Consider the following 16,053-nt stretch of genomic DNA (forward strand, 5'->3'; position numbering starts at 1 on the left):
GATATGTAACTTTTATTTATAAACTCGTTAATAAACGTCGTAATTTCGTTAGTGCCCCATTAGCATTATTTCTCCTTTTTCTCGTTGGGTCTGGAGCTCAAGAACGTAGTGGAGTGACGTCACAGACCATTAAGATGGCGGAGATTGCGATAAAACGGAAAGGTCAGATGAAACTGGCATTAACAGGAAGAGATTCACATAGAATGGAGCTGACCCACTGCCATGTGATAAGCTATCATCCGTTATGTCATTGCCCTTTCTTCTCATATCAAATTGACTTTGTAATGTTAGTGATCTCAAGATTCTGCTTCCATGAACTGCGATTCTGGAGCATTGTGTTGACCACGAATGTTAATTTGTTATCGCTTGAAGAAAAGCAATATCAGGATCGTCATTCGATTTAATATAACGTACTATAAAATTTAACGGCTGTACTATAATTAATTGGATATCCTTCTAGCTGTAGGCTTGAGTGTAGTGAATGTACCGGCTGGGACAAACCTAACGCACGGGGAATTCATGGGCTGTGAGAGGTCCCCTATGACGGCCAGAGTTCAGGTCAGGTTTAGGAGCTTCCCCGAGAGATAACTTTCCACACGCTGTGTGCCAGTCAAGGGCTTATATCTAAACAGATCAGGCGTGTTAGAATGAAAATATGATACACAAGATAACAGCGGCTATTTCTCGTTGACTCGTATTTTAAGGAAAACGTCGCCTGACAAATACTTACGTAATTTTCACAGACGCTGTTCCGGAAGCCGCTTGACCATGAAAAAGTACCGTGCTGCGTTTGCTTACGAAGTGGCGAGAAACGGAACAAAATATGAAATGGCGTATGCCTTTGAGTGCCGGGAGTGTCCGAGGACAAGTTCGGCTCGCCAGGTGCAGGTCTTTTGATTTGACTCCCGTGGGCGACCTGCGCGTCGTGATGAGATGAAATGATGAAGACGAAACATACACCCAGCCCCCATGCCAGCGGAATTAACCAATGATGGTTAAAATTCCCGACCCTGTCGGGAATCGAACCCGGGACCCCTGTGACCAAAGGCCAGCACGCTAACCATTTTGCCATGGAGCCGGACTGTCCGGAACGGCTGATAAGACGCTTCAGGACATTCACGTCGGAATGGAAATGACTCCGAAAAACACTGACTCGACACCTTTGGCAAGAATGTGACACTTCTCAGCGTTCTGTCTATGTAAAGTGGTGGTGGTGATTATTGTTTTAAGGGGTAGTACAACTAGGCAACCACCCTCTATTAACATTAACGAGAGGGGAAAAAAAGTGGAAGGAGTCCAACACTTCGAAAAATAAAAGTCTCGGCCAAAGAAAGGCAAGGGCCATGAAGGGCGTGAAAATAAGACTCCCTAGGCCTCCATACGTAATACAGTCGAAGTCGGAAAAGAACAAGAGTTGACCAAGGTAGGTCGGATAGGATAGATGAGAGTGAGGAACCTGGCAGAAGTGGAAGCAATGCCAGGATTCAGCTAAAAGGCCCGTGGTCACCAACACACGCTCCCAAGCTGAGAGCCGCTTGGATCCTTTTTAGTTGCCGCTTCCGACAGGCAGGGGATACCGTGAGTGTTATTCTATAACCCCAACCACAGGGGGAGTCCATGTAAAGTGGCATCTGCAAATACCGTTGTAAATGAATCCCTGCCGTACTAAATAGTTTATCAAAATTGGAAACAAAGATATTGAAGTCATAGAGAATTTAAAGAAAGATAGAAAAAGATATGGAAGTTGTAGAGAACTTAAGACGGAATAGGATCAATAAAAATTGGAAACAAAGATATTGAAGAACTTGAAGAAGTAATGGGAGCAATAGAAATTATTGGAAACATTTTTTTTTGCTAGTTGTTTTACGTCGCACCGACACAGATAGGTCTTATAGCGACGATGGGACAGGGAAGGGCTAGGAGTGGGAAGGAAGCGGCCGTGGCCTTAATTAAGGTACAGCCCCGGCATTTGCCTGGTGTGAAAATGGGAAACCACGGAAAACCATTTTCAGGGCTGCCGACAGTGGGGTTCGAACCTACTATCTCCCGAATACTGGACACTGGCCGCACTTAAGCGACAAGCTTGGTATACCCCCTCCCCCCTCCTCATCGGCCGATCCCGGCTACGCTACTGATACTGGTTAAATTGACCAGTGACTTACAAGGATAAAAATTAATTGCAAGAGACAGAAATAAAAATTCTGAGGAATATGTTACAGAAGAAGTAGTATGATAAATGGAAACTGTAAAAAGGAGTGTAATGTTGAGTGTTAAAAATGGAATAAGGGAAGTCAACTGAGATGGTGGACATATAAAATACAATAATGAATGAAGAATGTCCATGAATAGGTTACCATCCTGTTTCAGACTAAGGTGAATGATAGGGCTTCTCAACCAGCATGATTTTATTATCTCGGTTACAGGGTTACCTTAGCCTGTATCCCTCTTCACCACAAGTTAGTGGTCTCTTTAGTATATTCACCACAGAAGATGGGGTACCTCGCTTGTTAACTGTGTTGTTCCAATGGACTCTTTTTCTGCCGAATAAGGTTGCACTAAACTAGATAAATTAAAAAACAAAGTCATAGGACAAGATCTGAATACAAATGCACTGAATGACAGAATCCAGCATTACAGACAACAATAATTGAGAAATCACTGCCAAAGAATGGATGATAAATGACTAACATAAGAGGTTCCATATTATGCCTCAAAAGGTAAAAGAAGTGTATGAAGACTGCAAAGAAGGTGGAATGAAATATGAAACTGGAACAGGTACCTGCCTAATCCATGAAAATGTAGAAGAAGAAACTATGGAATTAAAATTTTAAAGAAGGAAAGAAATCCGAACAAGATTCAGTTTACCAAGAATTGGACTTGCTTAAGAATCATCATGATACAACAAGTTCTCACACAGTACATTTGAGTAAAGTGAGAAAATTTAGAAATGACGATTAGCTTGGAGGTCATAATTGAACAGCTTTTGACACTATCTGACAACTTGTAACATATTTATTAAAATGAATCCAACTTTCTGTCACATTTAAAAAAAAAAGAAATCTTGGAACTGTTCTATAGTGTCTTATTTGTGATATCTGAGGGAGCAGATGGATGGTAGCAACATACTGGTAAGAACATGGTGCTATCATCCATGTCATTTATCCACTAACTTACCGTACAACTCTTGATATGTTTCCTTAGCTTCTGTCTAACTCCCACTATTAATTAGCTTTCCTGTGTGTGTACTGCATAAGTTCATTAATTAATGTGCAGTGTACAAACTGGTTATATCAATAATGGAAATGAACAAACAAGTCATTTCATATACAGAAAGATGGGAACATATAATAGGATAAACATGGTGACAATTCAGTGTGGGATGAAGGAACAATAGAGAGACGAGACACATGACAAACATGGAAATATAAAAGGACTAGGACAATGTCCACATCTTTAAATATATCAGATCTCTCCTCATCAATCAATCACAGTTCAGTTCAATTTTTATTTATTGTCTATAAAACTTTACAGTTGACAAACCTTTCCTTGCTTAAAGCAAGCTATCTAGTAGTACATGTTTCGTTTCTTAGGAACATCCTCAGCTACTTATTTCGTTGCTTTGGTGAATTTTTTTTTACAAATAATTATAATCTTCATTAAAAACCATCTTAAAGTTGTACTTTAATTATACTTAAAAAAAACTAATAAGGAAAGGGGAGGAGAAGGGTGACGGGGAAGGTAAGTGGGGGCAGTGGGGTGAGGAAAGGAAGATTAGTTATACCTATCCTCTAACTTAGTTTTAAACTTTCCTAATTACTTGATAGATCTAAGAGGTTTTAAATTTTCTTCTTCTGTCACATAATTGTCCTCTTTTTAAAAAAATTCAAGAACCTTTTTGTGTCAATATTGTATCTTGACTTTAGAATTGTTCCTCAACTGGTCTTCTATGTCGTAAACTGAAATGATAAAATTGGACCTCTTAGGTATTTGTTGTTTAATGACTTTTCAATTTAAAATTTACATGTAATAAAGAGAATGCTTCCCAAAAAATGCAAGAAGGTGATTTAAAATAATTTTCTCAATGAGTTTACCTAAAGCAGAAGTTATAGTTTTTGGCCCGTAGCTGTTTATATCATCAGCTGCTCCTTTCTTATGAACAAGTTTAATCAGTCAATCAGTCAATCAATCAATACTGATCTGCATTTAGGGCAGTCACCCAGGTGGCAGATTCCCTATCTGTTGTTTTCCTAGCCTTTTCTTAAATGATTTCAGTGACATTGGAAATTTATTGAACATCTCCCTTGGTAAGTTATTCCAATCCCTAACTCCCCTTCCTATAAATGAACATTTGCCCCAATTTGTCCTCTTGTATTCCAACTTTATCTTCATATTGTCATCTTTCCTACTTTTAAAGACCCCACTCAAACTTATTCGTCTACTAATGTCATTCCACGCCATTTCTCCGCTGACAGCTCGGAACATACCACTCAGTTGAGCAGCTCGTCTCCTTTCTCCCAGTTCTTCCCAGACCAAACTTTGCAACATTTTTGTAATGCTACTCTTTTGTCGGAAATCACCCAGAACAAATCGAGCTGCTTTTCTTTGGATTTTTTCCAGTTCTTGAATCAAGTAATCCTGGTGAGGGTCCCATACACTGGAACCATACTCTAGTTGGGGTCTTACCAGAGACTTATAAGCCCTCTCCTTTACATTCTTACTAGAACCCCTAAACACCCTCATAACCATGTGCAGAGATCTGTATCCTTTATTTACAATACCATTTATGTGATTACCCCAATGAAGATCTTTCCTTATATTAACACCCAGATACTTACAATGATCCCCAAAAGGAACTTTCACCCCATCAATGCAGTAATTAAAACTCAGAGGACTTTTCCTATTTGTGAAACTCACTACCTGACTTTTAAACCCGTTCATCATCATACCATTTTCCACCGTCCATCTCACAACATTTTCGAGGTCACGTTGCAGTTGCTCACAATCTTGTAACTTATTTATTACTCTATAGAGAATAACGTCATCGGCAAAGAGCCTTACCTCTGATTCCACTCCATTACTCATATCATTTATATATATATGAGAAAACATAACGGTCCAATAATACTGCCTTGAGGAATTCCCCTCTTAATTATTACAGGGTCAGATAAAGCTTCGCCTACTCTTATTCTCTGAGATCTATTTTCTAGAAATAAAGCAACCCATTCAGTCACTCTTTTGTCTAGTCCAATTGCACTCATTTTTGCCAGTAGTCTCCCATGATCCACCCTATCAAATGCTTTAGACAGGTCAATCGCAATACAGTCCATTTGACCTCCAGAATCCAAAATATCTGCTATATCTTGCTGGAATCCTACAAGTTGAGCTTCAGTGGAATGACCTTTCCTAAAACCGAATTGCCTTCTATCGAACCAGTTATTAATTTTGCAAGCATGTCAAATATAATCAGAAAGAATTCCTTCCCAAAGCTTACATGCAACACATGTCAAACTTACTAGCGTGTAATTTTCAGCTTTTATCACCCTTTCCTTTGTACACAGGGGCTACTATAGCAACTCTCCATTCATTTGGTATAGCTCCTTCAACCAAACAATAATCAAATAAGTACTTCAGATATGGTACGATATCCCAACCCATTGTCTTTAGTATATCCCCAGAAATCTTATCAATTCCAGCTGCTTTTCTAGTTTTGTATCTTATTGTAAATATCATTGTTATCATATGTAAATTTTAATACTTCTTTAGCATTAGTCTCCTCCTCTATCTGGACATTTTCCTTGTAACCAACAATACATACTGCTGACTAAATACTTCTGCTTTTGAAGATCCTCACATACACGCTCTCCTTGTTCATTAATTATTCCTGGAATGTCCTTCTTGGAACCTGTTTCTGCCTTAAAGTACCTATACATACCCTTCCATTTTTCACAAAAATTTGTATGACTGCCAATTATGCTTGCCATCAGGTTATCCTTAGCTGCCTTCTTTGCTAGATTCAATTTCCTAGTAAGTTCCTTCAATTTCTCCTTACTTCCACAGCCATTTCTAACTCTCTTTCTTTTCAATCTGCACCTCCTTCTTAGTGTCTTTATTTCTCTATTATAATAAGATCAGTCCTTATCATTCTTACCACCTTTAAAGGTTTTCCACATTCCTCAACAATTTCTTTAAACCCATCCAAGAGTCTGTTTACATTCTTATTTACCGTTTTCCACTGATCATAATTACTTTTTAAAACCTGCCTCATGCCTGCTTTATCAGCCATATGGTACTGCCTAATAGTCCTACTTTTAAAACCTTCCTTTCTATCACATTTATTTTTAACTACGACAAAAACAGCTTTGTGATCACTAATATCATCTATTACTTCGGTTTCTCTATAGAGCTCATCTGATTTTATCAGCACCACATCCAGGATATTTGTCCCTCTAGTTGGTTCCGTCACTTTCTGAATCAGCAGTCCTTCCCATATTAGCTTATTTGCCATTTGTTGGTCATGCTTCCTGTCATTCGCATTTCCTTCCCAATTGACATTTGGTAAATTAAGATCTCCTGCTACAATCACATGCCTTTCCATGTCGTTTCCCACATAGCTGATTATCTTATCAAATAATTCTGAATCCATGTCAGTGCTACCCTTTCCCGGTCTCTACACTCCAAAGACATCAAGTTGCTTATTATCTTTAGAAATGAGCCTTACACCTAGAATTTCATGATTCTCATCTTTAACATTTTCGTAGCTTACAAATGCTTCTTTCACCAGAATGAATACTACCCCCTCCCACCATGCCTATCCTATCTCTATGATACACACTCCAGTTCCGTGAGAAAATTTCTGCATCCAATATATCATTTCTCAGCCATGATTCAACTCCTATTACAATATCTGGTAAGTATATATCTATTAAATTACTTAATTCTATTCCTTTCTTTACAATACTTCTACAGTTCAACACTAACATTTTAATCTCATCCCTACTTGACTTCCAGATCTCTGTACCCTCATCACCGCTCCCTAGACAACCCCGTTTGCCTGAATGTACCTCCCTATTACCCTTCTAAACAAATTTCCTAACTTACACGTACCACTGCGGTTTAAGTGAAGCCATCTGAGCGCAGATCTCTATCTCCTACCCACCCATTAGGGTCGAGAAATTTCACACCCAGTTTCCCACATACCCACTTCATAGTCTCATTTAAATCCCCAATCACCCTCCAGTCAGTATCCCTCCTACACAGTATTAGTTTTCAGATATTTCGGAAATATTCCGTTCATTTGGCTTACAGTGTACATTAATGGAATAATAAGCTCATTCTTGCACTGTTACAATAATTTTGAAGAGAATTTCCTAGGCTGTCGATGGCTGATTCTAATTCTTGGGTAGTCACAGGGAATTAAACTGATTTACCTAATCTACAGTAGATAGGTTGTTAATCTCATGAAGACAGTTTCCTAGATTAGTTCCTATAGTGAAATTACCAAAGTTTTTGTTGAAAGTAGTGCACACTTCTTGTGGGAGGGTAATTGTAGAATCACTGATTTCTAAAGATATCAACGGTGCGCAGGCAGTACCTCATAACCCATAAAGCCCTTCCTATTCATTATTTTCCTTAAGGATGGTCATGCCTCTCACCCACACATGGATATTCAGTCCATCAGAACAATGTTTATTGTGTTCATTTTCCTATGCCAATAGATAAAGAAAAATTAACCTTATTGTACTTACTGTACTGTGGGAATGTACATATTCATGGCATATTTATGCACTCCTACATTATAATGTATTTAAGGTTCATTTTCTTTTACACATTAGTACAGAAAAATGAACACAGCCAATGTTGTTCTGATGGACTGCAGATCCATGTGTGGCTGGGAGGTGTGACCAGTCTTAAGGGAAACAGTAGATCGGATGAACATTGTGTGATACAAGTTATTGCTTGTGCACCGTCGATATACAGTTACTTTTAGGAATGTTGTTGCAAAGTTCATCTCCATTTCTTATTTCATTTACAATTTCCAATCCAGATTAAGTCACATTACTGAATTTTGTTAGATTTCCAGTAACTTTGCTTGTTGTTTTAAGGGGCCTAACATCGAAGGTCATCGGCCTTCCAGTAACTTTCTCAGCATTTAATTTAGTAAGAGTCTGTCTCTCTGTAGTGAGCTCTGAGGAATTTGTACTCATTGTAATGGTATTGTGAATTAGTTGTCTTGAAAATCTCATATGTTGCTTTCACCTTCTCTTGAATGTAGTTCAGTTCTAACGATTCTAACCTACCTATGAATTTTCTTTAAGTCTCAACTTTCTTTTTCACATTATAGGCTTTGTTATAGTGGATTCTGCATCTATTTCTTCTCAGCCCCAGGAACTATATTGTACACTTAACACATTTCAGTCACTACTGTCTGCATTTAGGGTAGTCGCCAAGGTGGCAGATTTCCTTTCTGTTGTTTTCCTAGCCTTTTCTTAAATGATTGCAAAGAAATTGGAAATTTATTGATCATCTCCCTTGGTAAGTTATTCCAATCCTTAACTCCCCTTCCTGTAAACAAATATTTGCTCCAATTTGTCGTCTTGAATTCCAGCTAGGGTCCCATATACTGGAACCACACTCTAGTTGGGGTCTTACCAGAGACTTATATGCCCTCTCCTTTACATTCTTACTACAACCCCTAAGTACCCTCATAACCCTGTGCAGAGATATTTACCCTTTATCACAATCGTATTTATGTGGTTACCTCAATTAAGATCTTTCCTTATATTAACACCTAGATACTTTCAGTGATCCCCAAAAGGAACTTTCACGCTATCAACGCATCTGGACTGAAGATCTGTGTAGATGGCCCCTCAATGAGTGTTGATGTCCACCTTTCTGATGAAGCAAGAAAAGAGCTCAATGGGGCCTGAGAATAAATGGATGAAAGAACTAGGATTGATGAATAGAGAGACAGTCTTCCTTGTCCTTTTGTGTTTTCCTACTCGTCTTTTTCTTCTCTTACTGTTGCTCCTTGTTTCCACACTGACAGCCATTATATTTATCCTATCATCTGTTCCTATCTTTATTTATCTGACTGTATTTGTTAATTGTTTATTCCTTGCCATTATACAGATGTATTCTTTAGCCCACAGTATACAAAGTGGTTATGTCATCTACAGATTTAAAAACCATTAAATTATTCTCTTTGAATAAATATTTGTTAAAATTTTCTTGAATTTAGACTTGTTTACAGCGAGCTCTGTGAGTGACAATCTTATGGCTCTGTTTCAGCATTCATTGATGTCATCGTCCCCATCAAGCGGGCGTGGTAGCTCCTCTTCTGGGGAGAGCTCGTCCCATAACCACCACTCGAGTAGCGAGTCGGCGAACCAGCCCTCGCACGGGCGACCGCGGGCCGGTTCGGAAAGTTCGGGCAAGGGTCCTGTTTCTAAAGTGATGGAGATGTTCCGGCACAGGTCTCACAGCGCGGTGTCTGCTGAGGACAAGAGGAAAGCAGTGAGTACCCTTATTATAGACTTGAAGCACATAACTATCCTTCATTGCTACCTTTAAGAGCAGAATTACCTCAATTAACCAGAGTTCAACTATTGTGGTGTTGCGTTTTATTGAACAAAACTCCTTCAAACCTATTTCAGAGCCAAGGTTTTGGTAACTATTTGTGACAAATATCTTCCCTACCTGTGACCAACAGTGTTGGTCAAGACTGACTTTTTTTTGTGAATCCTAACTTATGTCACATGTCCAGCCATTCTGACAAACACCTGGATGGTTCAACATAATTCTGGGGAATGACCTTTATGATGTTAGGCCCCTACAAACAACCACAGGCCAGTTATTGATCTATGAGCCTAACTCTCTAGAAAATATAACTTATTTTGTCTTAACTTATAATTACACTTGTATTAATAAATTAAATATTTGGGTTTCATGAAGGTGGGGCTCCACTAAAGAAATGGAACATATAATTGAAATGGCTAGAAATTTTTTCCACAAATATTAAGTTTCAAATTCCCACAAAATTAATTTGAAATTGAGGATGAGTTTTGTACATTGATGATGAAATCTTGAGTAGTAAAAAATAGACGCATTCAAGATGTGGACATACCATCGCCTTTTGCAAATTTCCTGGACTGATCAAATACGGAATGATGACATCTCAAAAAGAGTGGGCAAACAGAGAGACTTAATTCAGACAATTAAAAAAGCATATTTAGGCTACAGAATGATGAATTGCAAATATGAAATGCTTCAACTTTTTCAAGGCAAATTAACTGGCAAAAGAAATGCGGGAAGAAAAAATAAATATCATGGCTCAAAAACATACAATATTGGACATTAATGAGAACAGTTGGTGAACTCCTCCATGGAGCCACTGACTGAATGAATTTTCCAATGTGTGATTGCTAACATCAAGTGGTGGACTGACAGTGGAAGAAGAAGAAGAAGAAGAAGAAGAAGAAGAAGAAGAAGAAGAAGAAGAAGAAGAAGAAGAAGAAGAAGAAGAAGAAGAAGAAGAAGAAGAAGAAGAAGAAGAAGAAGAAGTGAAATAACAAATATTAATTTGCAGGATCATGAAATGAGAGTTTAACCGTAGTTTATAGTTCTTAAGAAATCCACTGTCTGGCTCCATGGCTTGGTGCTTAGTATCGTGGCGTTTGAGCCCCAGGACCCTGGGTTCAATTCCTGGCTCGGTCGTGGAATTTTAATTATAAATGGTATGTTCCCTTGGCACAGAGGCTGAGTGTCTGTGCTGTTCCCAACCTTCCTACAACTCGCGCACAACATTATTTTTCTCGTACATGGCAGACGTCGCCCATCCTCATCAGAAAATTGTCTTACATGGGCTGCATCCGGTTGTAATACCCACACAAAAATGATTATTTAATGCAAAGGAATAAACTAAAGAAATATTAAGTCATACATAGAAAGATAAGAACATAAATTGTAACATAATTTCAGTAAGAAGTAATGAAATTAATATTCAGGTTCGGTATTGAGTATAATGATCAGAAGAATTATGAACTTTAAATTTTTTTTTTTTACAATTGGCTTTACGTCACACCAACACAGATAGGTCTCATGGCAATGATGGGATAGGAAAAGTGTAGGAGTTAGAAGAAAGCGGCCATGGGCTTAATTAAGGTACAGCCCCAGTATTTGCCTTGTATGAAAATGGGAATCCACAGAAAACCATCGTCAGGGCTGCCGACAGTGGGATTTGAACCCACTGTCTTCCAGATGCAAGCTCACGGCAGCTGCGCAGCCCTAACCACATGGCCAACTCGCCCAGTATATTTTTACATAAAAATGTTGAATAGGTGGGAGACTTCTTCTGATCATTTTAATTTTTTTAAATAGTGCAATAAGATACACCTTTTCAGTACCTTTAAATAAATGTATTAACTAGTACTTGTTTTGACCCCATTGTCCTTTCCATGTTTGCCTTTTAATGGGCCAGCTACAGTATTTCTTAATCTTAATAGAAGCTTCTTAAAAATCTCCATTTTGTACTGAAGTTTAATAATAATAATAATAATAATAATAATAATAATAATAATAATAATAATAATAATAATAATAATAATAATAATATTTTATTAACGGTAATACCATTTTACATAACAGTAGAGAAGAATAAACAAAACAAAACACACTAAAAAGGAAAGTTCAATAGAGTATAAGTAGAAAAATATGTACAGATATATACACAGGTTATATTGCAAGTAATCACAGGAAAGAAATAGTCAGTTCTGGAGATTATGTAAGTGATTTCTGAATTTTGACAATGAGCAGTTAAATATATCAATATCCACTTTGTTTAGAGATCTTGACATTCGTTCAATTGGCCCATTCAGTGCGTAGTTAGTTCTATGCCAATTTGTAGACAATGTATTCTTGAACCTTGTGTGTCTCTCTGGTACATGTATGTTAATTTTTGCAAGTTGTTGTGGACAATTCACCAAGGAATGAAGCAATTTAAAAATGAAGAGTGTATCCAATAATTCACGGCGTTGTGACAGGCTATGCAGATATGACAGTTTTGTAAAATATATGTCTCTGAATGTAACACACCTCATTTATGACATATTTTATTGGAAATAATTACACTGACTGACAGAGCAAATGCAACACCAAGAAGGAGTGGTTCAAAAGGGATGAAAGTTGGGGAAAAAACAGAGATGGCACGGACGAATAATTGATGTTTATTTCAAACCGATATGCAGGTTACACAATGCGCACGGCATCGACTCAGTAGGATGTAGGACCACCGCGAGCGGCGATGCACGCAGAAACACGTCGAGGTACAGAGTCAATAAGAGTGCGGATTGTGTCCTGAGGGATGGTTCTCCATTCTCTGTCAACCATTTGCCACAGTTGGTCGTCCGTACGAGGCTGGGGCAGAGTTTGCAAACGGCGTCCAATGAGATCCCACACGTGTTCGATTGGTGAGAGATCCGGAGAGTACGCTGGCCATGGAAGCATCTGTACACCTCGTAGAGCCTGTTGGGAGATGCGAGCAGTGTGTGTGGGCGGGCATTATCCTGCTGAAACAGAGCATTGGGCAGCCCCTGAAGGTATGGGAGTGCCACCGGCCGCAGCACATGCTGCACGTAGCGGTGGGCATTTAACGTGCCTTGGATACGCACTAGAGGTGACGTGGAATCATACGCAATAGCGCCCCAAACCATGATGCCGCGTTGTCTAGCGGTAGGGCGCTCCACAGTTACTGCCGGATTTGACCTTTCTCCACGCCGACGCCACACTCGTCTGCGGTGACTATCACTGACAGAACAGAAGCGTGACTCATCGGAGAACACGACGTTCCGCCATTCCCTCATCCAAGTCGCTCTAGCCCGGCACCATGCCAGGCGTGCACGTCTATGCTGTGGAGTCAATGGTAGTCTTCTGAGCGGACGCCGGGAGTGCAGGCCTCCTTCAACCAATCGACGGGAAATTGTTCTGGTCGATATTGGAACAGCCAGGGTGTCTTGCACATGCTGAAGAATGGCGGTTGACGTGGCGTGCGGGGCTGCCACCGCTTGGCGGCGGATGCGCCGATCCTCGCGTGCTGACGTCACTCGGGCTGCGCCTGGAGCCCTCACACGTGCCACATGTCCCTGCGCCAACCATCTTCGCCACAGGCGCTGCACCGTGGACACATCCCTATGGGTATCGGCTGCGATTTGACGAAGCGACCAACCTGCCCTTCTCAGCCCGATCACCATACCCCTCGTAAAGTCGTCTGTCTGCTGGAAATGCCTCCGTTGACGGCGGCCTGGCATTCTTAGCTATACACGTGTCCTGTGGCACACGACAACACGTTCTACAATGACTGTCGGCTGAGAAATCACGGTACGAAGTGGGCCATTCGCCAACGCCGTGTCCCATTTATCGTTCGCTACGTGCGCAGCACAGCGGCGCATTTCACATCATGAGCATACCTCAGTGACGTCAGTCTACCCTGCAATTGGCATAAAGTTCTGACCACTCCTTCTTGGTGTTGCATTTGCTCTGTCAGTGTATTTTAGTTTTTTTTTTTTTAGTACAATGTGATGTTTTTGTAACCATTTTCATGATTCTTAAAAGGATTCTTAAAGAAGTTATTTTATGACAGTTTGAAGAACTAAGCAATGTTTTCATCATTTTTACCATTTTAATTTTTTCATGTTATGTAGCTGAAGAAGTCATTACAAGATGATGGTTCAATCAGAGGTAACATACGGAAGTGAAACTCTTTTTTAAAGTCACTCAGAGAAACAGAATCAACAAAATCCTAAAAGTAGAGAGAAGAATATCTAGAACATGCATAAATAAAAATTATCAAAACGATGGACAGTGGTGGACAGTGTCAAATGAAGTGGTGTACAGAGAACTATACCATACGGAAGAAGAAGATCTCTTTTTTTTGGTGACATTACGAGGACAACAGAAACCAGATTACCAAGAAAAATTATAGAGAAACTGTGGAATCTGAAGCAACAAACAGGATGGGCGAAGGAAACTAGAGAAGATATGGAAGAACTAGAAATAACACTGGATGACTTGCAAAACAAAACAGAAAATCTAGGGAAGCTGAAAAACATAAAAATATGATTTAAACAAAAAATAGACAAATGACATACAATAAAACTTGTGTTTACAGATGAGGAAGGGCAGAAAAGATCAGAACAAATGAAAAGCCATTGGGCAATTTGTAAAGAAAACTTACTGAAGATGATGACCGGAAAATAATTGACTGAAGTGGTCCAATTAGGCTGTAACAGCAGAAGAAGGTCCAGTCGGACCAAAACATGTACTAGTTGACAGATTTGTTGAAAGGTATTGAAAAGGTGGAGCTTATAAGAATATCTGTATAGAAATATATTACAATTTAATTGTAAGTCAATATAGAATGCAAATATGCAATTTATGACATGTAGAAAAGAACATGATGAAGAACACATAACAGGACAAACATAAGGACAGGTCAATATAGAAAGAGAGGACAGGGTCAAACATGAAAACACAAAAGCACAAGGACATACTCTACGTCTTCATACGAATATAGTGCTGTCATCACATAGATGGACTCTTTCCTCATCAGTTATTCTACGTTCATATTTTCTCAATCCCCGAAAAGCTTGTTTCTATTTCTCAGCTTCAGCAGGAGGGTGGGCAACAGCACTCACTTAGAGACCATCTCGACAGATCTTCAATCTTGATGTGAGAAGTGCAGGATAAGAAGAAAGCTGGATAAATACAGGGAAAAGGAAAAGGCAATAAAGATATAGAAATGAACCCACAGGTGTTAATAGACTTCAAACACAGGACAAATACAAAAGGAGAAAAGGAACCCAGTGAGTCAATGTTAAGAAATACAAAGGAATAAACAAGAGACATCATACACAGAATGAAACATATAATAGGATTAACATAAGTATGGAACAAGCATGAGAAGAGAAAAAGACAAGGGCAATCTCCACGTCTTCCCTACACCCCCGTCTTCACATAGATGGGCTCTCTCCACATTAGCCCCAATTCTTCTCATTCCCTGACAAGTTTTTTTCTGCTCCCCAACTTCATCAAGAAGGTGGACTTCATAATAGTGCATAATTTCAAATAATTCTGCATTAGCATCAGCGCCACCCTTTCCAGGTCTGTACATCCCAAAAACATCAAGTTGTCTGTTATCTCAAGCCTTACACCTAGAATTTCATGTTTCTCATCCTTAACTTTTTCATAGTGTACAAATTCTTTCCTCACCAGAATGAATACTCCCCCCTTCTACCATTCTTATCCTGTCTACAATAAACACTCCAGTTCCATGAAAAAATTTCCAGATCCATAATATAATTTCTCAACCATGATTCATCTTGAGGGCGTCTCATTTTAAGGATCATACGAGCACATGAACACCCTGTTTATGCACAAACTCTTGAAATTTACACAATATTGTATGATGAGAACAAGATTTCTGTACATTGAGAATGTATTTACCAAGTTTTAAGTGCTGATTCACTTTCTGTTTCCATTTGAATCACACGCCACGCCAGCCGATCACAACCCCAGTTTGAACTACAAACTTCGGCGTATTGTATAGCTAGAGCCTGAAGGGGCAATGCTGAGGGTATGGCGAACATGATCACAGTTTACAGTGTGATCACGGCACTGCCTGCTTCATATGCATCTGATGGCTGTTTCATATCTAGCAGGCAGTGGATTGCAGACCAGTAGCCCACTTCCAATGCCTTCTCTAAATTTTCAAATCCCAAAAATGGCAGCACATATTGCATAGTCCATGACAGTGGTTAATGCATAGAGCTGTTACCCCAGAGTGGTTATTTGACTATCAGCATCAGCCGCATGTGTAACATAATATTGCTTAATGAACAAAAGAGGCGACACATTAAAGGCTAACTGTGCACCTGTTAACGTATTGGCCGACAGAGGACCAACTTAGGCCTATACATCGCATTTTTGAAATCTACTGTCAGCTCTGTGTAAACACCCAAAGATTTTAAGCGTGCATCGCCACTGTTCAACTCCTATTACAAT

At 39.3% G+C, this 16,053-nt stretch overlaps 1 protein-coding gene across 3 annotated transcripts in view; it reads left to right on the forward strand.

The window, feature by feature from the left end:
* Nucleotides 1-16,053, forward strand: part of LOC136876412 (5'-AMP-activated protein kinase subunit gamma-1) — a 1,375,241-nt gene that overhangs the window by 543,746 nt on the left and 815,442 nt on the right. For all 3 annotated transcript variants that reach the window (XM_067150367.2, XM_067150365.2, XM_067150366.2), the window contains exon 4: nt 9,289-9,513. In XM_067150367.2, coding sequence (XP_067006468.1) covers nt 9,289-9,513 — 225 coding nt within the window. The remainder of the gene's footprint in view (nt 1-9,288; nt 9,514-16,053) is intronic.

Source organism: Anabrus simplex, chromosome 6 (assembly GCF_040414725.1).
Source record: "Anabrus simplex isolate iqAnaSimp1 chromosome 6, ASM4041472v1, whole genome shotgun sequence".
Lineage (NCBI taxonomy): Eukaryota > Metazoa > Arthropoda > Insecta > Orthoptera > Tettigoniidae > Anabrus > Anabrus simplex.